This window comes from Miniopterus natalensis, chromosome 18, assembly GCF_054644295.1.
Source record: "Miniopterus natalensis isolate mMinNat1 chromosome 18, mMinNat1.hap1, whole genome shotgun sequence".
Taxonomy (NCBI): Eukaryota; Metazoa; Chordata; class Mammalia; order Chiroptera; family Miniopteridae; genus Miniopterus; species Miniopterus natalensis.
Genome location: NC_142098.1, coordinates 37,078,736 through 37,102,093, shown reverse-complemented (window position 1 = coordinate 37,102,093; position 23,358 = coordinate 37,078,736). Strand labels below are relative to the sequence as shown.

At 55.5% G+C, this 23,358-nt stretch overlaps 3 protein-coding genes across 3 annotated transcripts in view; 2 read left to right on the top strand and 1 right to left on the bottom strand.

The window, feature by feature from the left end:
- The first annotated feature begins 2,438 nt into the window (after positions 1 to 2,438).
- Positions 2,439 to 4,748, top strand: IRF2BP1 (interferon regulatory factor 2 binding protein 1). Its single transcript, XM_016212581.2, has one exon. The coding sequence runs from the start codon at positions 2,582 to 2,584 to the stop codon at positions 4,343 to 4,345; it is 1,764 nt and encodes a 587-aa protein (XP_016068067.2). The 5' UTR covers positions 2,439 to 2,581; the 3' UTR covers positions 4,346 to 4,748.
- A 7,434-nt stretch (positions 4,749 to 12,182) lies between these two features.
- On the bottom strand, positions 12,183 to 18,613 carry FOXA3 (forkhead box A3). The gene is made up of 2 exons (XM_016212600.2): positions 18,545 to 18,613; positions 12,183 to 13,869 (listed from the first exon to the last, which is right to left on the bottom strand). The coding sequence occupies exons 1-2, from the start codon at positions 18,611 to 18,613 to the stop codon at positions 12,889 to 12,891; spliced, it is 1,050 nt and encodes a 349-aa protein (XP_016068086.2). The 3' UTR covers positions 12,183 to 12,888.
- Positions 18,614 to 19,652: 1,039 nt separating this feature from the next.
- The window catches only part of SYMPK (symplekin scaffold protein), a 33,388-nt gene continuing 29,682 nt past the window's right edge, over positions 19,653 to 23,358 (top strand). Inside the window, exon 1 of the mRNA XM_087826775.1 lies at positions 19,653 to 19,683. The gene's annotated coding sequence lies outside the window, so the exon portion shown is untranslated. The remainder of the gene's footprint in view (positions 19,684 to 23,358) is intronic.

Genomic DNA, 23,358 nt, shown 5'->3' with positions numbered 1-23,358 from the left:
CACCTGCCCCACCCCTCCATGGGCAGATGACACTCCCTTGAAGCTAGAGGCTTGAGCCTTTTTGTTGTTGTTAAAGCCATCAAGGTCAGTGTTCAAATCTTATTCCTACCTACTTATCCTTCAGATGCCACCGAAATGTCACCTCCTCCAGGAAAGCATCCTGGATTCCCTCCCCAGGCTAGGATGGGTCTACTTATGGTTCTCTCTCGTGTCCTATAGTTCTTTTCCATAGTGTCCCCAAATGAATAAGTGCCTTTATCTATTTAAGGCATGTTTTCTCCATAGTTCATGAAGGCAGGAGCTCGTCTTACTCTGAAACCTGCTGCAGAGCCTGGAGCAAAGCAGACCTGGCTCGACCCCTGGTGTTGCCCTGGCAGCTGTGTAACCACAGGCCTCCATTTTCCTCATCTGTAAAAATGGGCATCTTTCTGATTTAGGAGTCTTTATTTCCTACAACTAAATTCTATTTATCTTTCAGCCCTCAGCTCAAATATCACCTCCTCAGGAAATCCTTTCCTGACACCCCTTCCCCCAGCAGTTACCAAAAAATGCAGTTAATTATCTGAGTACATTTAAATTGAATGTTTGCCTCCCTCACCAGACTGAGCCTTGTCAGAGCAAGGCCTGAGCCTATCTCAGTCACTCCTGTCTTCAGCATTGCCCAGTGCTGAAGAGGAGTTGAATCTCTGAAATAACCGGCAGCTTAAAAACAAAAACTTCACTTCTGGGCCACGCACCATGCTTAGCATTTATATTGCATGCTTGCATCTTAACCGGAAGGTACCCAGTGAAAAGCAGAATCTAGGGGTCTCCATTCTTTTCCTGAGTTTAGGAACTTGCTTTAAGCTTATCAGGGGCCAATCCAGTCCAGTGCTGTGCTCAAAACATTGCTTAACATGAAGCAAAAGTAGCCTATTTCAAAGAAGTCCATTTTTTAAAAGGTATAGGTGGGTAACATAAAATCAGAGCTGCTGTGCTTGCAGCTGGATGAGGGAGAGAGGTAGGCAGCCCCTGATTAGTTTGAAAAACACTAATGAATGCAACGCTTACAAGACACTAAAATATTTTGCGTTCTTAACATGGATCCAGGCTTAGGAAGAGACTAATGGAGGTTAGACCTTGGAGACCTGTCTTATCTCCCCAGCCCTCACGCCAGCCTGCCTCGCACTGTTCCCGACGCCAGGAAAAAAACACATGGAGGTCCCCAAAGCCTGGTTGGGCCTATGAGGTAGTAGGCTCTCAAGATTGTAGAAAGATGTCTGGCGCTAGTTCTTTCCAGAAACTACCCCCACCCCCATTCTTGCCAAGTCTGGCTTCCTTCTTCCAAACTAGAGAGCTGTAGAACGTGGGGATCCCCTTAACTCCATGCCCGGGGAACACGGGAAAAAGACCCCCAAAACTGACGCGGGGGTGTCGGACGCAGGACAGGCAGCGGGGGATCGGGAAGGCCTCCCCAGACCTCCCAGACAGCGGAAGTGCGTCAGCTTGTCTGCCCCGCACAGCATTTTGGGAATTGTAGTGAAGTTGCGGGCGGGCGGAGAAACTGACATCGTAACCCTTTGGAGACCAGAGCGTGCCGTCAGAGCTGGAACAGAGTTGGAGGGCACTTACCACTCCAGCAGAAGAAGCAACTGAGGCAGAGGCCTTTAATCCTCTCTTTACCTGGCTGATGCCTGCCCGGGTCGGAGACTGATACTCAGGATTCTAGGAAAAACAAAGTGCCAAGTAGACAACCTCACTTACCCTCCCCACCACCACCAAATTGCTAACTTCCCGTCCCCTACCCAGAAACCACCCAATCAGGGCCCCTCCGCCCCGCCCCAGGAGCTCCTACCTTCTTAACTGGTTATTGGCTTACCTTCGCTGGGCGGAGAACTGAGTCTCAGAGAGGGCTAGACTTATGCTTAAAGCTGCACAGCAAGTCGGAGCAGAGGCTGGACGCCCGGGAACAAGTCAGCTCCCTACAATTTCTGAACTCGTGGTACCTCTGACCATTCGTACTACATCCTTGCCCCCAACTCTTGTGCCCGAGCTCCTCGAAGCGCGCCGAACTCCCTGCCCTCTGCGAGGAGTGGTAAGGGTTCCGGGGCAGGGAACAGACTAGTCCCCTTACCTTCTACCTCCTACCGTCCCCTTTAAGAACCGGCCCCGGCGGGACTACGTTTCCCAGAAGGCTTTGCCGGCACGTTATGTAACTTTCCCTGCGAAGCGGCCTCTGGGGCAGAAGAAGGTGGAGGCAGCGGCGGCCGTTGCAGTGGCGGCGGCGGGAGCGGCGGGAGCCGGAGGCGGCGGCGCCCGCGGCCCATCGCTGGGCCCAAGCTGTGCGCCTCGGCCCGGAGCCCGGACCGGACGGGGGCGCCGACGTGCTTCTGTCTACCTTTTCAAGGAGGCGGGAGTGAGGAAAAAGGCTTGGGCCCAGGGGGCGGGGAAGGGGGGCCGGGCCTGGATCCGCGGGGAGGCCGAGCCGGAGGCCCTACTGTGGCTCGCGCTTTCCCGGAGACACGAATAGAACGTCGACGGCGCGGATCGAACGCCGGCGGCGGGTGGAACGCGGGGGCCTGGCGGCGCGCGCGCAGGGACCATGGCGTCTGTGCAGGCGTCCCGCCGCCAGTGGTGCTACCTGTGCGACCTGCCGAAGATGCCGTGGGCCATGGTGTGGGACTTCAGTGAGGCCGTGTGCCGCGGCTGCGTGAACTTTGAGGGCGCGGATCGCATTGAGCTGCTCATAGACGCCGCCCGCCAGCTCAAGCGCAGCCACGTGCTCCCTGAGGGCCGCTCACCGGGGCCCCCGGCCCTCAAGCACCCTACCACCAAGGACCTGGCTGCTGCCGCTGCACAGGGGCCCCAGCTGCCTCCGCCGCAGGCGCAGCCGCAGCCGTCGGGGACTGGCGGCAGCGCCTCGGGCCAGGACCGCTATGACAGGGCCACATCTTCCGGCCGCCTTCCCCTGCCCTCACCAGCCTTGGAATACACCCTGGGGTCCCGCCTGGCCAATGGCCTGGGTCGCGAGGATGCTGTGGTGGAGGGGGCTAGAAGGGCCTTGCTTGGCTCCATGCCCGGCTTGGTGCCCCCCGGGCTGCTGGCAGCTGCAGTGTCTGGCCTTGGAAGCCGAGCTCTGACGCTGGCACCCGGCTTGAGTCCTGCCCGTCCAATCTTCGGCTCCGATTTCGAGAAGGAGAAGCAGCAGAGGAATGCAGACTGTCTGGCAGAACTGAATGAGGCCATGCGGGGCAGGGCAGAGGAGTGGCACGGGCGCCCCAAAGCAGTGCGGGAACAGCTGCTGGCGCTGTCTGCCTGCGCCCCCTTCAATGTCCGCTTCAAGAAGGATCACGGACTGGTGGGGCGAGTATTCGCCTTTGATGCTACTGCCCGCCCGCCAGGCTATGAGTTTGAGCTGAAGCTCTTCACCGAATATCCCTGTGGTTCTGGCAACGTGTATGCGGGAGTCCTGGCCGTGGCTCGCCAGATGTTTCATGATGCTCTGCGGGAGCCGGGCAAGGCACTGGCCTCATCAGGCTTCAAGTACCTCGAGTATGAACGCCGACACGGCTCAGGGGAATGGCGCCAGCTGGGAGAGCTGCTAACTGACGGTGTCAGAAGCTTCCGTGAGCCGGCTCCTGCCGAAGCCCTGCCCCAGCAGTACCCAGAGACGGCTCCTGCAGCTCTGTGTGGCCCACCCCCGAGAGCCCCATCCCGGAATCTGGCACCCACTGCTCGCCGCCGCAAGGCATCCCCTGAGCCTGAGGGTGAGGCTGCTGGGAAGATGACCACCGAGGAGCAGCAGCAGCAGCAGCAGCGACACTGGGTAGCACCCGGTGGCCCCTACTCTGCCGAGACCCCTGGTGTACCCTCACCCATCGCTGCTCTGAAAAATGTGGCTGAAGCCCTGGGCCACTCCCCCAAGGACCCTGGTGGAGGTGGGGGCTCCGGGCGTGCAGGGGGTGCCAGCCCAGCGGCCTCCTCCACAGCCCAGCCAGCAACCCAGCATCGCCTAGTGGCCCGCAATGGTGAGGCGGAAGTCAGCCCCACTGCGGGGGCAGAAGCTGTCAGTGGGGGTGGTAGCGGCACCGGGGCGACCCCAGGAGCCCCCCTGTGCTGTACCCTATGCCGGGAGCGGCTGGAAGACACCCACTTCGTCCAGTGCCCCTCAGTGCCGGGACACAAGTTCTGCTTTCCCTGCTCAAGAGAGTTCATCAAGGCGCAAGGCCCTGCTGGTGAGGTGTACTGCCCCAGTGGAGACAAGTGCCCGCTGGTGGGCTCCTCTGTCCCCTGGGCCTTCATGCAGGGCGAGATAGCCACCATCCTTGCTGGAGACATCAAGGTTAAGAAAGAACGGGACCCCTAGACCACCACTGCCACCAGTCTACTACCCCTTGTCCCCTTGCCACCCACCGCTGCTGCGGATAAATTATTCCCTCCCTTATCCAGTCCAGTGCCACCCCCACCTGTGTACATACCCCCTTCCTCACCCCAGATGGGTCCCTTGGGGTAGACGCATTGAGGGTGGGGGGAGAAAGCTTGTGGCTTCTGTCCGAGGGGGGTGTTTGGGGTCCCTTGGCCCCTCCAGTTTCCCTCTCCCCTCCTTGGCTTGGCTTTGCTGCTGCTCGTAGTTGGGGGAGAGGTGTCCCCTTCCTCCTTGAGAAGGGGTCTCCTGCAAATGTCGCTCTTTGTAAACGAAGCAAAAGCATTTTATTGCTGCCTCTCCTGTCCCCTTTTCCTCGTCAATAAACCGAAAGATGGGTTTTTTCCTTCTTGGTCCCTTAGTTTGTGAGATGCTGCGCCCCCTTTGGAACCGAACTGTTCCTGCAGGGAGAGGACGTTGAGTTGTGTCCTCCAGGTGGCGCCCTTCACTCAGGCGGGCCCGCTGGCTATCTTTACAAATGCTGGCCGCTGTTCAACAGGTCTAGCCATCCGCCGGTTTTTCAGGTGACAGAACTGAGGCTCAGAGGAGATGGCTGTTGCATGGGAGCCATAGCCAAGCTTAGGAATTAGGTTTCCTTTCTAGTCCATCACCTGTATCTACCTAGAATGTAGGGAGGAGGACTCTGTGCCCATGAGGGGAGGGGAAAGATGCATCAGGTGGCTTTCTGGAAAGGATGGGTGGGTTCTTGCTGGGGAGAGTCGGGTAAGATTGCTAGAGGGACTGCCCAAGAAAAGGAGATGTACTTCGTGGGTTACGCTAGCAGGGTCCTTGGGAACATCATGGCTGCTTCAGGCCTTGTAGTACCCAAGAGCTTAAGAGGTAGATGCTTGGGAAACCTGCACGGGGCTCCTCGTGCCCATCTGGGGAGACCAGCCTCAGCGGTGGCCATCCTAGAACACCGTGACTGGCAGGGTAAAAGACTACCCCCGCGGCCGCCTCTGATGTGCGAGGCCTTGTCCCGCACCTGTCCGGGTGGGCTGATCATTAACCAGGACTTCCTGCTCGCTGACGTCACGGGGCGGGGCCTGAGCTGTCTGTGGCCGAGCAGGGGTTAAGGGGAGGGGGCAGCCCCCACCCCTGAGGCCTCCCCTGCGACCCTGAAGTGGCAATTCTAGGGAGGGGCAAAGGATAGCAGATGGACAGAGGGGGGATGATCGTTCTGCCACCGAACAGCCCTGTCCCACAGGTCTGAGACCCAAGGTTGCCCCACACCTCAGGAAGCCAGGTGTTACATCACCTAAATCTGGAAGACCCTAACATTCTAACCTATTCTCTTGGTCTCCCAAGTGTCCCACCCACATCTTGTAGACCACATGCCCCAACTTCCAGATATTCGGGACTCGGTGTGGAGGGGTTATCCTCCACATCTTGAGTTCTTACACCCCCAATTCTTGGACTGAGGGGTCCCACCCCCCTCCCCCAGCCATCAGATCTCAGGTGTTCAGTCACCCCTGGCACTGCCAGCCTGGGCTCTGGGCAGGGCTGGGAAAACCACCCCTGATTAAATACACCAGGCGATAAGCCTGGGGCAAGTGAGACGCTGGATGGAGTTCCCTGCCTGTGCACCTCTCCTGGGCAATCTTGTAGCCTCCCCAGACACAGTTCTGCAGCTCCAAGCACTGGGGAGCTCCCCCTCCCCCATCCTTGGGGCTAGAGGCCTCCAAACACCAGGGCCCTCCACCTCAATGGGAACTAAAGAGCTGTGGAGGACACCTGGTCCTTTAAGAACAGCTGGTGGGTGGGTGGGGGGCAGGGGAGTCACCCCCAGCCTGGCCTGTATGTGTATTCTAGATAGAGGTTGGGTTAACCATTAACAGAGCAGAGGACCTGACCTGTGTGGGTGTGAGGGGCTGGATCAGTCCCCCTTCCCCCAGTGCCAGGGTGGGTCCAGAGTGAAGGGGCTCTGGATGTATTTGGGGATCAGTAGGGAGGTGACGAGGCTTCTAAAAAGAGACCTACGGAAAGATGGGAGACAACAAAGGCGAGGAGGGAGATGTAAAGAGACCAGCTCACTGAAAAAAGAGACCGAGAGAGAGACAAGGAGAGGTCAAGAGACCCTCTGAGATGTGGTAGAAACAGAAAGAGTAGAGAAATATCCAGATACGCAATAGAGACAGAAGGAGAGAGAAAGAAAAGAGATTGAGGTTCAGAGAGGGGAATAAAGAGCACTTGAGACACACACACACTTTGAAATCGAGTAGGTACAGGTTTGAACTAGAGAGTTAAGACATCTTCAAACTCAAAAGTTAGTTCTGTGAGACAGAGAATGGAGATGTGTTAAGGACAGGCTCCATATGTTTTGGCCACTTGGTTCCCCTGAAAAGACCTCACCAACTCCTCCTCCTTCTCCAGGTCTCAGTTCAGGTGACACCTCCTCCAGGAAGCTCTCCTTGATCCCCCAGGCTGCACCAGGAGCCATTTCCAGGCTCTGACAAACCCTGTATTCCCCATATCCTAGCCCTGCACATTCTGGGTCATCACTGGGGACTGGATTGTCAGCCCCATCAGGGCAGAGCCAGAGCTGTCTCAGTCACCACTGTGTCCCCCAGCATCGCCCAGCACAGGGATAAATGAATGGTCTCCTTTCCTTCAATAAATGTTTATACAGTATCCACTGTGTGACAAACACTGTGGTGGGTGCTGTGAATAGAGCAGGGAACAGAATGCAGTCCCTACTCTCATGGAGCTGACATTCGAGTGAGAGATACGTAAGATGTGACAGCCGTGAAGTGGTAAGTCCTAGGAAGAAAAATAAGCCAGAGGCCCTGGTCGGGTGACTTGGTTGGAGCATCGTCCCATACACCAAAAAGACTGTGGGATCGATTCCAGGTCAGGGCACATACCTAGGTTGTGGGTTAGATGCCCAGTCAGAGGCCAGAGGCAACCGATTTATGGTTTTCTCTCTCTCTGTCTTTCTCACCCATCCTCTCTAAAATCAATAAACATACCCTTGGGTGAAGATTAAAAATAATAATAAAATAAGCCAGAGAAAATGGATAGAGCATGATGGAGGAGGTTGCTATTTAAAGAGGGAGGTAGGGAAGGGCTCACTGAGGAGATGACACTAAGAACTGAAGGAGGTGAGGGAGCGAGGAAGGAGAAATCTGGGGGAATAGCACATGCAAAGGCCCTGAGGTGGGAGCCTGCTTGGTTTGTTCCAGAAGCATCCACGTGACCAGTGCAGCTATGGCAAGGGGGAGAGTCATCAGAATGAGGTTAGAGGGATAGTAAGGGAGCATCAGGGGCCCTGCAGGCCATGGTAGGAGTTTGAATTTTGTCTTGAACAGGTAGAGAGAAGGGATGGAGCAAATGAGACAAATGTCAAAGAATCAGCTGGGCTGGATAGCATCTCCTTTATGTGATCGGGGCTCAGTAGAGGACCTAGCACATATGCTCAAAGGCAGTGTGTGCATGAGTGAGTAAGAACCAGACCAGCAGAGAAAAAGTCAGAATGGCATTAGATGGATGGACAGACTCCCGGGGACAAGCCAGGTAAGGAGCTGGGGACGCTCAGGGACAACAGACACAGTAGTCCGGCTGAGAAGTCCCATTTCTTTCAGAGCTCTCCCCACCCGGAAAGCTTCCCTGAAGCTGGAAAAATCCCCCAGGCCCCCCTGCCCGCCTCGCCCGTGGCGTGCCCACTCACACCTCAGGCAGAGGAAGCTGGCAGGCCCCACAGGAACCTTTCTGTGCGGGGGGAGTGGAGGCGGGCAGGCGGCAGGGACGAAGGGAGAGGAGTGGCGGGCGGGCGGGCAGCGGGCAGCGGCTACACAAAGGCCCCAGTGTCTGCCCTTCTGCCCCCGGGTACAGATATAAATAATACGGACATATATCTTTATACGTGTGTGTGTGTGTGTATATATATATATATATACATATATATATATATATAATCGGCGGGCTGGGGGCGGGAGACTGGGGGCCACACACTTCCCTGAGGGCCCACATGGCAGAGATCTGCTCCTGTAGTGGCTGGGGGCTCAGAGACACCCAGAGACAGTGGCTGACACTGAGAGGCTGGGACTGAGAGGGACACCAACAGGAGAGAGAAACTTGCAAAGTGTGAGAGAGAAGAGAGGCGGAGAGAGTCCCAGAGGTAGAACTGGCCGGGAGTAGGCTGCCCGAGTGGAGACAGATCAGGAGGACAAATTTCACCGAGAAAGGACAGAAAGGTTAAGGTAGAGAGACAGTGACAGAAGGAAGACACAGGTCATTCTAGGGGAAGGCGACACCACAGAGAAACCCAGGTGAGAGGAAGTAGGGACAGAAAGAGACAGAGGGGCCAGCAGACACACACAGAGAAAAGCAGACAGACAGACGGGCCGGGGCCAAGGCTGGGGCTTCGGGAGGCTGGTGACTAAGGGTGGGGGAGGGTCAGGGCACAGCTCCAATTTGGGGGCAGGCACCGCCTGTGGGGCTCTGGTCCAGCCCGGTCCAGGGCAGGCTGAGGGGCAAGGGTGGAGGTGAGGGAGGTGGCCCTTGGGTTCCGGATCTTGGTGTTTACCTGGGGCAGGCATTGCAAACAGGCGCCCGGCCTGGCCCATGGCGAGTGGGATGGGATGGGCCCCAGCTCTGGCACCAGTGGGCCCGACACGCCCACCTGTGGCCTGGGCAGTGAGTAACGTGGTGACACCTGGGTAGATGGTGACACATAGAGGGACAGAAACGGTGACACACAGAGACAGATATAGGCAGACCCAGAGTGTCAGAGACATAAACAGACCCACAGACCCCGGTGACAAAGACACACTGTAACAGACGCAGCGACGGATGCACAGAAGACAACGACAGACAGAATGGTGACACAAACACAGCAACACCTACAGAAACCCAGTAACAGACACTGACAAAGACACATACAGGCACACACAACACACAGGAACACGGTGACCAGGGACACATCACAGTTAACATGTAAGTCCGCAGACACAATGACATGACACCCTGACACCAGGATACATGCGTGACACCCAGTGACACATTGACAGGGACACTCGCATACACACTCATAAGCTGCCCAGCTGCTGGCTTCCGGAGTGCCCCCTGCAGCAGGCTGTGGTGGGAGTGGGGTGCTGTGGGGGGGCTGGGGCCCCCAGGGCCCCCTGGCTGCTGTTGCCCCCCCCAGGCTCTAGAACAGCTTGGCGGGCAAGGGCACTGGCTCTGCCATGCTGCCTGGGTTCAAGTCCTAGTTCCCCCACTCAGTACTCCCTGTGTGACTGGGGCAAGTCCCTTCACCTCTTCGTGCCTCAGTTTCACCTATAATAACAGGGGGGGTGGGAAGGATGCTGTCAATCAGTTCTGTCAGGTGTTCATACAGTGTCTGACGTGGTAAACCCTTGTGGCTATTACTATTATCATTGTCATCGTCATCTCCTGCCTTCTGACGCAGCTGGCCGCCTGCCCAGCGCAGGGACCCTGCCCCTGCCCTGTTCCCCCACCCATGGACCCCTTTCTTGGACCATGTCACCTCAAGCCCACAAACTGTGTCTACTAGGTCCATGTGTTCCCAGACCAGGCTTCCCGTGTCCCCATGGCTATCCCTCCATCCCTGATCACTGGCGTCCTCCTGTCTGTCCATGCGTCCCACGTCTGACTGTGGTACTTTTCCACGCTGGACATCAGCCGGCTGTCCCTGGGGTGGGGGTCACACCTGCCCACGCCAGCCGAGCTGGTGGCCACTAGACACCCTGATGGATGGCCCCACCCTCCCCCCAGGACCCTACAACAACACCCGCCCCTCCGGCCACCTGAGGTCCCCACAGGGGCGGCCTGAGGCCCGAGCCTGGGGACAGGAAGCCCCAGGCCTGGCCGCCCTGAAAGCCTCTTTCAGCCCGGGCCTCCTCCCGCTGCCACCGACTCCTCCCGCGGAATAATATTTGGGCTGTTGGCCGGGGGGGCGGGGGCCAGATCCGGAGGCCGCCTGGGAGAAGCCAGAAACCGCAGGGCTTCCTGCCTCGGGCCGGCCGACTCCGGGAGAGACCCCCAGGCCCGAGGGAGGGGGGCAGGCGCCCGGGGAGACTGAGGGCCTTTCTCTCGGCCCCAGTTGTTTTTTCCAGGAACCAGGAGGAATTCCCCAGCCTGCCCAGGACAGCGAGGCTGGTGGGACGACTGACAGGGAGCCAGGACGGCAGGGGGCGGGGGTGACACGCAGCCGGCAGGGCGGGCACAGCGACAGAAATAGAGGGCCTGGCCTGTGCGAGGTGGCAGGTAGAGGCGGAAACTTAGGGAACTGGGAGAGGGCGACCAGAGAAGGAGAGAGGCCGGAGATCCAAAGGAGTGGCGGGGAGGTGGACCCCAAGAGAGAAAAGGAAGTCCCCTAGAGAGTCCTCTAAAAAGAAAAGACCTGGAGGCCCAAAGAGAGGGAGGGACAGAGGCAAAACCATGGAGAGAATGAGAGAGAGAGAGAGGGAAAGGGGGGGAGAAAAGAGGGTGAGGGGGAACGGGGGAGAGAGAGGGAGACCATATGAGAGACAGAAGAGGGAATGAGCAAACATTTTCAAAAAAACCAAAGGACAGAGATAAAGACAGAGAGAGAGGGTTGGGACCAAGTGACAGAGAGAGATGACATTAAGAGACAAAGAGAAAGATGACCACAGACATAATATGCAAACACAAGCAGCCTCTCTTTTAAACGGACAGATACTGATAGATACTCATGAAACACACAATGGCAGGCACACCTGCAGCACAGACAGGCACACACACACTTGGAGACAGACTGGGAGAGACATCACCCACACAGATACACAGACAGCCCCTGGGCTTTGAAGGACTGAATGCATGAATGAGTGACAGAGAGCCAATGACTAAAATACAAAGGTGAAATAAGGAAAAGACCATGTCAGGCCAACCCTGCCCCCCTGCTCCAGTCTGGCCAAATGACCTTGGTCCGGTGCCTTCCCATTCTGGGCCTCAGTTTCCATCTGTGAAATGAGGGGTGTGAAGTGCAAATTGTATTTCTGAGAAAGCCATGTCCTCAAGACACCTGAGTAACAGACCTCAGTCTCAGAGCCTAAGGAAAGACCTGGAGGCACAGAGACATGCAGGCCCCAAAGCCAGAGGCCCCCAGAGGCCGAAGGAGAACCCAGCTCCTTCCCCACACGCCCACCTGCAAAAGTGACAGACACACACCAGGGCTAGCTGACCCTCCATACGATGGTGACAGGCACACAGCAAAGACAGGCATAATATGTAAACACAAGCAGCCTCTCTTTTAAACAGGCAGATGCTGACAGAGATACTCATGAAACACAACGACAGGAACATCTGCAACACGGACAGTCACACACACACTTTGAGACAATGGGTATGCAGACAAACTGACACACAGAGATACACCTAACAGCCTGAGACCCAGAGAACCACACACACACACAGGCTCCAACACACAGGCTCTTTCAATTAACACTTGTTTGTACCTCTTCTCCACACTTTAACCAAAAATTGAGCAGCCCCTGGGCTCCCGGGGCCTCAGAGCTGAGGGTGTGTGTCTGCGGAGTGGGGGTGGGGACATGGCCTTGGTCACTGCACAGCCACCTCCCCCTGCTGCCCTGGCCCCAGCGCTGCGGGGGCTGCTATCTGTGAGCAAACTGTCCTTGGGGTCAGGGACAGCAAAGAGCCAAAGGTCAGGTCGATGCCTCCCCCAACCCCTCCCCCAGAGGCAGCCAGCTCTTGGGGGTAGGAAGGAGAGGGGACAGAGAAAGAGCAGTTCAGGTGTTCCAAGTTCCACAGGGCCCACCCAGCAAGGAAAAGAGACATCTGGAAGAGGCAGAAATGGTCCTTTAATGTTCAGACACAGCCAGTATCCCACTTCCCAGGCAAGAACCAGACTTCAGTAGAATTCCCCACACCCTGCCAGTCCTTTCTGGCTTCTCCTGAACCAGAACGGGCAATGGGCTCAAAAAAACCAAGGCATAGTCTCATCTCCAGCCCTCATTCAACTCACACCAGACAGTGACAACATGGCCAACACAGGGGTTGGTGCGCGATTATGTGAGCCAGCCAATATGGCGGCCATCACAGCACCCAATGGACCAAAACAGGTGTTATGCGGAATGGTGGCCAACTTGGCACCTACTATGCCACGAAGTCCACCAAAGAACAGTGATCCCAGCACCCAACGGGCCAAAGAAGATGCAATTGAAACAGCATCACCATCACAACGAACGGATCAGCCAAGAGGATGTCCATCACAGTGTCCAAAGGGCCAACCAGGATGTCATCCCCAATGGTGGCCATCAGACCACCCAATGGATCAACACGGTGGTCTTCACAGTACCCGATGGCCCACCAAGATGTCGAAGGCAATTATCACAGTACCCAATAGGTTGACATGATGCCCACAGAAGCGTAGTCACCACAGTAAGTAATAGACCAGATGTTCACTGGTGGGGACAAGCAAAGTGTCACCTGGAGAATCAGGCTGCCACCAGCCACACCCCACCCACCATGCTCCTACCCCCCTGCTAGGATGCGTTAAGCAGAGAGCGGGAATAGAGGCCCTGGTAGTAGACCCCAGGCTCCCCACCCTCTGCCCCATAGCCCCCAAACCCCACGTCCAGTTTGGGGGGCGCTGGTGTCTGTTCTGACATCAGGTTGTTGATGGAGAAAGGGTGGTTGAAGTTGTAGGGAGCATCCAGCTTCAGCTCCCCTGGGAGCTCCAGGCCAGTGAAATAGGGTGCGGAGGACGGGGGAGAGCCACAGTCTAGAGCCCTCACGTCTTCCCCGCCCTGGGCCTCAGGCTCGGGGGGCGGAGGCTGGGGCTGGGGTGGAGAGGTGGCCGTCGCAGCTGGGGTGGTGGTCGACGTGGCAGCCCCTGAACTGTTCCTGGTGGCAGAGGTCCCGCCGCCCCCTTTCTTCGCCTTCTCCTCCAGCTTGAAGCGCTTCTGGCGGCGCAGGTAGCAGCCGTTCTCGAACATGTTACCTGAGCTGGGGTGCAGGGCCCAGTAGGAGCCCTTGCCCGGCTTGTCCGGGGAGCGCGCCACCTTGACGAAGCAGTCGTTGAAGGACAGCGAGTGGCGGATGGAGTTCTGCCAGCGCTGCTGGTTCTCCCGGTAGTAGGGGAAGAGGTCCATGATCCACTGGTAGATCTCGCTCAGCGTCAGCATCTTGCCGGGCGCCTGCTGGATGGCCATGGTGATGAGCGAGATGTAGGAGTAGGGCGGCTTGGCGTGCGCCAGGGACCGCCGGTACCCTTTCGGCATCTCCTTCCCGGGCCCCAGCCCCGGGCCCGGGCCCCCGTACCCTGAGCTACCGCCTCCGCTGCTGCCACCCAGGCCTGGGAAGGCGGGGCCCAGGGGCGCTGTGGGGGCTGGGGGCACCAGGGGTCCTGAGGGCAGCGGGGAGGCAGGGAGCCCCCCAGGAGAGTAGGGAGAGCTCAGAGGGTTCAGGGTCATGTAGGAGTTGAGGGGGGCCATGGTGGGCACTGGGGTCACTGGAGAGTAAACCTGCATGGAGAGAAAGAGAGATCGGGGGTGAGTCCCCACACGCTGCGCAGCACAGGGTCGCTGGACCCGCTGTCTGCCTGTCTGTCTGTCTTGTCACTACTACGAGTCCCTTCCATCCTTGCTGTTCTCCATAGACAGCTGATTCTTGAAGTCTCTCGCTCATCCCTCCTCGTGCACCCCTCCCTGACCTCATCCCCCACCCCCATGCTCCCATACATGGGAGCATGCACCCCCCCCCCATGCACCCCCACCCCCATGCTCCAATACACTGAAGCTCATGCTTCAAGTGGTTCTCAAAGTGGAGTCCAGGGCACCCTGGGGAGTCGACAAGACCTTTTTAGGGTTTAGGGTGTCCATGAGGTCAAAACTATTTTCATATAATGCTAAGGTATTACTAGCTTGCCTCACTCTCTTTCCTGAGTGCACAGGAGAATTTTCCAGAGGCCACGTGACATGTGACAGGCAACAGGCCGAATGCAGAAGCAGCTACCGAATGAGACCACAGCTGCTGCGTATGGAGCCAGACACCGAGATCCGCAAACACGTAATGGCGCCACTCCTCTCGCTAAATGTGTTCGAATACAGTCATTTTAACAAAAATGCGTTATTTACACTAACAAATTATTGCTACTTTAGATCTAATGGATACATTTTTAAACTCTTATTTTTTATTTCTTATGCAGTAACCATTAAGAGACAACCCACACCAATGAAAACTTCTTGGGGTCCTCAATAATTTTTAAGAGTGATAAGCGGTCCTGAGACCCAAAAAACTGAGACCTGCTGATTTGTCTAATAACCTAATCTATATGTGTACTCTCTCTCCATCTTTTAGGCTATAAAATTACAGTTTTTATTAGGTCAAAAATGTTCGACTGTCAGAAATCATGTCTCAACCTCATATCATATATTTACTAACATATCATCAACTCTAAGACATCATGTTTGTAAGCTGCAGTATTACGTATTAGTAAGAATAGAAAAACCCCCACTGTCAATTATAACTCCTAGACACCAGTGGCTGTGAAACCCAGTCCATTTTCAGAAATGTTCAAATGGGGGGGGAAACGTGCATCAATGAAATACAGTAGACATTGCTCCGTCTCTCTAAATAACCCTCCACGCAGTCTTCCATCCATTTAACCGATATCTGTTGGCCACCTACTCTGTGCCAGGCACTGCTCCCAGCACTGCGCAGAGAGGTCCCGTCACCTTTACAACCGCACTATGGGGAGGTGCTATTATGATGCCCATTTTACAGCCTAGCAAGCTGAGTCCCAGAGAGGCTGTTGGGTCACACAGCAAAGAAGGGGCAGAGCTGGGATTCTGAGTCCAGGCAGCCTGGCTTGGGACCAGTGACCTGATCGTGCGGTAAAAGCAGTGACCACGAGGACCAAAAGGCCTGCCCTCGTGGAGCTGACAGCCCAGCAGGAAGCGGGTAAGGAAAATAGGAAGCACGGTGCACGGTGACTTCTCTGCCTGTGTCTACTTACTCCTTTCATCACTGTCTCCCATGCTCTCTCCCTCAATCCTCCGTCTGCCCGGCGACCCTGCTCCTTCCTCCCTGACCCGCTGGGGTCTCATGGCATTGGGGGTGCTGCTGAGCTCCGGTGGGAGCCACCTCTGCTATGAGGCAGTGGGTCCCGTCTCAACTCCGGGTGACTGTAAGTGTCTGCAGGTCCCAAGGTTCAGAGAGAAAAGGGAATTGCCAGGGTCACTCTGGAAGTCAGGGACAGGTGGCAACAAACCCAGGTCTGAGTTCCAGTCGGGAACTGTCTCCTCTCTCTTTCAGGTGTCCACCCAGGTAGCGATTCTCCCGGATCTCTGGCCCTCGCTGTCTCTGTCTATCTGTCCATCTCTTTCTCAGCCTCAGGACTTCTACACTCCTTTGCCCTCCCCTTCCCCATGTCTTTGTCTCCCCTCTGTCTTTCCCACTCTCTCCTCCCCACACTCCTGACCAGCCTTTATCTGTCTCTCTCCTCCCCACTGTCTTACCCTCTGCCTTTCTCTGCTCACGACTCTCCCTAACTCCATCTCTCTCCCCCCACCCCGTCCCTGCCCCCCACCCTCTTTCTCCTTGTGTCTCTCTTCTGCCACCTCCATTTCTTTCTCCTTTGGCACACCTTTGTATTTATCTGCCTCCTTCCCTCAGTATTACCCTCTCCCCAGAAGTCTCACATTGAAATCAAAGCCACAGCTACTCCCCTCCCCCACGCACTGGACTCCCCCTGGTTAGCTGGCTTTGCCCCCTCCCATAATAAGAAATGAGGGGAGAAGGTGACAGATTCAGGGCATCTACAGAGAGCTCCTAAATCCTTCTGCAATCCCCCTCTCCCACTTTTCCAACTCATTCAGACTTTCTTGTATCACAGAGGAAGACAGATTGGGACCCCTGGGCCCTCTTTCCCTGGCTACCCACCCACCCGGAAGTCCTCCTTGAGGTCCGACCTCCAGCACTCCAGCCGCCCTAATCCACTGTAGGCTTTCCCACGCCCTGGGGCTGGGATGAACCCCCAGTGTCCGGGTCTGAGCCGGATTTCCCTGCCGGGGCGGGGCTGAGATTGTGGGGGGAAGCCCTCAGGGTACCTGCACCCCCACCTCAGGAGGGTGAAATTTCTCCCCTTTCATTTCCTTATTGTCTCTGGAGGAGGGTGTGACAGGGAGCAGAGGAAGGCAGTGTGAAACCAGAAGCCCAGTTTCTAGTCCCGGTCTCCGCCCAGGACCTCGAGCAGCCCCTAACACTCAAGGACGCTCCAGGTTTTCCATCTCTGAAATGGGGGGAGCAGCTGGACCAGCTGATCTGTGAGAACTGGAGGCGAGGGAGCCAGACAGGGAGCCAGCCTGGGGGTGGCAACATCACACCAGCAAGAACGTGAGGAAGGCTAGAAGCAGCAGGGGGGACCTCTCAGTTCTCAGCTGCTGAGTGAGTGCAAATGTTCCTACTGTTTGGACCCAAGGAGAGGAGGTGGCTCAGCTGATAGGAGGGCTGGAGAAACCCTCAGACAGTATTTCCATCTCCAGCCCCCCATATGTCAACTCTTCCAAAATACGCCCGCAAATGCTGACCATCTCTAGGCTGTCTCTCAATTTCCGATACAACATCCACACAAACTGTCCCCTAAACTTCAGACTGTGTCCCAAATAATGACTCCTCCATCTTAGACCCCCACAATTTACATAAGATGTGCCCACCCAAACACTGATTTCTAGTTGGTTCCCTTAAATCATGTTTCCAGATTCTGAACTCTCCAAGGTTCAGCTGGGATTCCCCCACTACCTGGGAGCCTTCACCTCCAACCTGGTCTCTGCCTTCTGACACCTCCAGCCACAGGTCTCCACCTCTCAACACTCCCAGACCCCTCCCTGGTCGGCCTGCCCCACCCCACGTGCACCTAACACCTCCACAGCCCCAGGACTGGCCCCTCCCGGGCACCATGCCAAGCCCCGCAGGTCTGGGGATCCAAGAGTCCCACCCTACAGCTTCAAACCCCAGACCCATAACTCAGGCATGTGGGGGCCCCTGTAATGCCCAGATCTCAGTGTCCTCGGAGATCTCAGCCATTCCAGCTTCCCTCCCCCACCTCAAGCCCACAGTCCCCTTCCAGGTTAGGAACCTAAGTGTCCAGATCCCCATAACCTTTAACTAGGACCCCCCTCCACAATGTTGACTATAGAGCTAAGGAGAAGAAGTCCTTGCAGCAAGAGGAATGGGAGTTAGACTTAGGGAAGAACTTTTTGTGCTGGGGTGAGGGAATTAAGATATACCCCGCCTCCTAATCCAGGGTGGTCTAGTAAGAAATGGGGCTGGTGAGGACATTAGCAATTAGGGGAGATTACTGGAAGAGGTGCGAAATCTGAAACCCTCCAGCCTCCAACAAGAGGAATCCCTGCTGAGGGTCTCTAATAACAATTAAACCAGTGAAGTTCAGTTGGAAGGAGTAAGGGTCAGGAGTAGAGAGATGGGGGCGGGGAATGGAAATTGACCCCTCTCCTGCTCTCCCGCTCCCAACTCTGACCCCATCTGGGCCCCCACCAATCTGAAACCCAACTCTAACCCACCTGTTATTTCAGACTTTCAAAACCAACCTCGATCTCTGAACCCAGAGAACAAACCCTTATTTCTGACCTTACCTTAGATCGCACTCTATCCCGGGACCCCGACTCTGATTTCTACCCCAGAACCACCATCTTTAACACTATATTCTAATCCTGAGCTCCCACCTCGAAATTCCCTTAAGGGTGACCTCCCTCTTCCATCTCTTAGTTCCTGTCTTTCCCCCCAATGCTGACCCCCTTCCTAGTTCCCGAGCCCTGCCCCTGTCTGTCCTGCTATCGTGGAGGTCCGATTCCTAGTTTGGTTTGTTCACTTTGCTCCCTTGCATTTGGGGTCGCCAACACCCAGCCCTCACGTTCAAGCCGCGCCCGACCCTTGCCTAAGCTTCCCCGACTCCCGTTTATCCCCCACTCCGACGGGCCCGCGGAAACCGCGCGCCCGTGCCTGTCCCCTGTCCCCTGTCCCCGGCTCCTGCACCTGGGCTCCGCGCCTCCAGCTCCTCACCTCCTCGCCTCTAGTAGGGGGCCCCCCTGGAGACCGCACCCCGGTCCTTGCCCCCATTGGAGCCCACACCTTGACTCCTGTGCCCCACTTCCCGCTCCGCCATCCCCGCGGACACACCTCGCCCGCCTCCGGGTAGTAGCTCCACTCCGCCAGGTCGTGGGCCTCCATCTTCACCGAGCCCAGCATCCCCCGGGCCTGCGCCCCCACCTGCCCCCGCCGCGGCCCGGGGGGAACCAAGCGCCGCAGCTCTCTCAGCCCGCACGGCCCGAGTTCCAGCCGGCACCCGCCCGTCCGACTGCCCAGGGTCCCCGCCGTCCCGGGCGCCGCGGGAGGCGGCCAAGCTTTATAGCCGGGACGCCCCCCCCCCGCCTCCGCCCCCGCCCTCCCCCGGCTCCTCTCCCGCGCTCGGACTGAGGCGCCCCCTGCGGGATCGCGAGGAGATAGACCTCAGGCGCCGGGAGCCGCAGCCCGGGGACGCGAGAGCTGGACGTGACTGAAGAGAGAGGGAGCCGCCGGTAGGAGACACCACTGATTATAAAGGCCCCGAGGGCAGAGCTCCGGGGCCCTTCTGCCCCAGGGGGTTTCAACATCTCGACAGGAGAGGGCGAAGGGCCAGGGCGAAGAGCCAAAGCTCCGCACGACCGCCGCGGAGGAGAGGGGCCTGAGAGAGCTGCGGCTCCAGGGGTCCAGATCTGCCGCTGTGGGGACCGGTAAGAGACCCTCGAAACCGCGTCCCCATTGGACGGACTGGGATATTGAAGCTTCCGACAGCTGGAAATGCTCCGAACTGTACAAATGGTCGGGACCAGAGGTGGAGGGAGTTGGGGCCTCTGCTCGCACCCCGCTAGGGCACCAGACCACCTCCAGGACCTAACAGCTTCGCCACCTGGACTCTCCATTGCCTCTAACACCAGCCGTCCAGGGATTGGAACCACTGTGAACTCCATTTCCCAGAACCCTCTGCCTCCGTTCCAGGCCCGCGCCTCCGCCGGGGGACTACACTTCCCAGAAGGCACGACGTTCGAAAGCCGGAAACGTAGAGCCGCCCTAGTAGTCTGAGGGACGGGGAAGGCCTGTCGCGAGGCTGGAGGCTGGAGGCTGGGGTGGGCTCGGCCTGCTGCGTGGACTCCATTTCCCGGCGATCCCGCGCGTGCGACGCGTGCGCCGTGTCCAGGCGGCGAGCGGAAGATGGCGGTGGCGGTGTCTGGGAAGGGGTGCTGCTGAGGGTGCGCCACGGGACGGAGGCCCGAGCAGCGGTAAGTGGGGGGTGGCGTGGGGGCCCAAGGACCAAGGGAGGAGGGACCCCAAGGCGGCAGAGGCGCTGGGGATGGCTAGGGGCGCTTCGAAGAGAAGGAAGCAGTGACGTTTGGGACCCCAGTGTCTTCCCCAGCTCGGGACCCTCCCGTGCTTCCCTAGGGCCCTCGGGGCAAAGTTCCAACGTGGCCCCCACGGCGCGTCCGGCCCCCCCTCCCCCCGCCGGCCTCGCCTCTGCCTCTGCCTCGCCTCGCCTCTGCTCATGCCTCACTTCGAATAAGCTGCACTGGCCTTTCGGTTCCTCAAACTCGCCATGCGCCTTCCGGCCTCAGGAATTTTGCACATGCTGCCCCTCTGCCTGCAACATCCTTTTACCCATTCTGCTTGCCTAACTCCCATGCAGCTTTCGGGTCTCAGCACCAACGTCACTTCCTCTGCGAAGCCCTCCTTTCCTGCCCTCCGTCCTGAAATCTGCCTATTAAACGCTCTCCTCAGTCCGTTTCTTTCCTTTGTGTCACGTGTGGTCTAATTTGTTTTTGGACCTTTATTTGTTTGGCTATTTGAATAATCAAATACCGTGAGCTCCTTGGGGGCAGGGACTGGGTATGTGCTGTCACTGCTGTGTTCTCAGCACAGCGCTGGTTACATTGAAGACGCCCAGTTAGTTTGTTGAATGAATGAAAGATACTCCTGGGGCCATTCTGTATGTGAGGGGAGTCGTCATACACCAAGGCGGGAGTAGGGCAGTGGTACTCCATAAGGAGTACACCTGGAAGGGAGGGGAAACAATGGTTGTTGGTAATAGCAAAAGACTACAAACACCCCATGTTTGTTTGTTTTTAAATATATTTTTATTGATTTCAGAGAGAGGTGAAGAGAGAGATAGAAACATCAATGATGAGACAGTCGTCATTGATCAGCTGCCTCCTGCAGGCCCTGACTGGGGATCAAGTCTGCAACTCAGGCCTGTGCCCTCACTGGGAATCAAACTGCAATCTCTTGAATCCTAGGTCGATGCTCAGCCCCTGAGCCACGCCTGGCCAGGCCCCCTGTGTTCTTTAATAGGAATACTGGCAGAAAAAAACATAACATCTATACAATAAAATACTATGCATCTGTAAAAAGGAACGAGAATCTTTATACACTGATATAGAGCGTGGGCTTCAGCATATATTAAGTGAAAGCAAGTGACAGAAGGAGACCTTTATTATATACTCCCTTTTTATAAAAGAAAGGGAAATATGTATATACATTTAAAAAAAATAAAGGCTAAACAAAAAGTGGAAGAGGAAGGACACAGGGTAAAAAAATTTGATGGATCTGAACATATATATGCAGAGAGTGGGAAGGCTCATCATTGGAAGGTTCATTATGTTCTAGAGGTATACTGGTCGTTGGGAGGCGGTGCCGCCCTTGGCTTGCATGTACAGACCTGGGGTGGAGAAGCAGTTCCTTTCAGAGAGGTGGTACAGCACAGTGGTGAGGGGGATACGTTCTGCAGCCTTACTGCTAGGTCTGCATCTTGCAAACTGTGGGTCTTTGCTCAAGAGATTTTACCTCCTTGGCTTTCAAATGTCCTCAGCTGTAAAATGGAGATAAAAAATAGTACCTGTCTGCCCTGGCCAGTGTGGCTCAGCTGGTTGGGTGTCATCCCAGGCATCGAAAGGTTGCTAGTTGATCCCTGGTCAGGGCTTATGCCAGGGTTTCGGGCTCAATCCCTGGTAGGGGGCATGCAGGAGGTAGCTGATCAATGACTCTCTCATCATTGATGTTTCTCTTTCCCTCTCCCTTCTTCTCTCTGAAATGAATAAAAACATATTTTAAAAAAATAAAATAATAAAAATAGTACCTACCATGAAGAGCTGGTGTTGTGAAATTTAAATAAGTTAATACATATATTAGAATTGTGGTCAGCACATGTTAAGTGTTCAATTAATAAAAGAGGTTAAGCCTGGCCAGTGTGGCTCAGTGGAGTGAGCGTCCTCCCGTGCACCAAGAGGTGGATGGTTGGATTCTAGGTCAGGGCACATGCCCCAGTTGGGAATTCAATCCCCAGTAGGGGGCGTGCAGAAGGAATGGATCGATGTTTCTGTCTCATGGATATTTCTATCTTTCCCTCTCCCTTCCTCTCTCTGAAATCAATAAAAACATATTTAAAATAAAAAAGTAGAATAAAATCACATGATTTAAAAAAATAAAGTAAAATCAATAAAAGCATTTAAAAGAAAAAGAACCATTTCGTCAAAAATATATAAATAATAGCTGTTATTTTTCAAACATTCTAGAGCCAAAGGGCAGGGATACTAAGCCCAGTGATTGGGGAATCCCTTTGGCATTCACTCAGCAGATAATTATTGAACGCTTATTAGGTACCAAACACTGTTCCATAGTAAGGAAATAGTGAACACACACACACACACACACACACACACACACACACACACACCTCTCTGCCCTCAGAGAGCTTACAAATAGGTAGTTCATTGATGATAATAAATGTCATGGAGAAAACTAAAGCAACACAGATGCGGAGGGAGAGGAAACTGAAATTTGAAAGAGGTGGTCAGGGAAGACCTAGCTGCCAAGATACTTCTTTCGGCTGAAACCTGAAGGGAATGAGGAGGGAGGGAGTTGTGCCAGTATCTGTAGGGGAGGATTGTTTCAAGCAGAAGGAAGATAAGCACAAAGGTTTTGAAGAAGGGGCGGGTTGACACATTCAGGGGACAACAAGGAGGCCAGAGCAGCTGGAGCAGAGAGCTGTGAGGGAAATGAAGGCAGAAGTAGAAGGGGCCAGATCATATGAGGTCTTCTAGGCCTTGGTGAAGATGATGACTGACTCAAAGTAAGATGTGGGGGTGACAGGTGCAAGGGAGACTGGGAAGGAGGCTATTAGCTAGTCATTCATTCAGCAGATACTTGTGTACAGTATATATGTTTCTTTTAAAAGATGCATCTTTTGCACCCTCCTCAGATTTTTGTTAACAGTTTGCACAGCACCCTTCAGATCTTTCCCTGTGTACATAAAAGTAGCAGCTGGACCTCATATTTACTAGGTATACTAACATCTACTCTCAGGGTAGTCCTGGAAGTAAACATGGTGCCAGTTTCACAGAAGAGGAAACAGACTCAAGCCATTTTGTGTGTACATACACACAAACTTACAAAACTGGATTGCATTGCACATATTCTGTGGTACAGCAGGCTGTTATGGACATCTTTTTGTGATGGTATTACACCGGGACCCACCAATGTGTTTTTTTGTTGTTGGTTTTTAATTCTCACCAGAGGACATGCGTAGAGAGAGGAAGGGGGAGAGAGAGCGAGAGAAATGCGGATTGGTTGTCTTCTGTATGCTCCCAACCAGGGATCAAACCCACAACCCAGGTATGTGCTCTGACCAGGAATCGAACCCAGAACCCTTCCATGCACAGACGATGCTCAACCAACGTTATTTCACCCGGGCCACCAAAGTGTTGTGTTTTTTTTTAATATATCTTTATTGATTTCAGAGAGAGGAAGGGAGAAGGAGAGAGAGATAGAAACATCAATGATGAGAGAGTCATTGATCTGCTGCAGCCCGCAACCCGGGCATGTGCCCTGACCGGCAATCGAACCCTGATCGCCTGGATCCTAGGCCGATGCTCAACCGCTGAGCCACACCTGGCTGGGCACCAAAG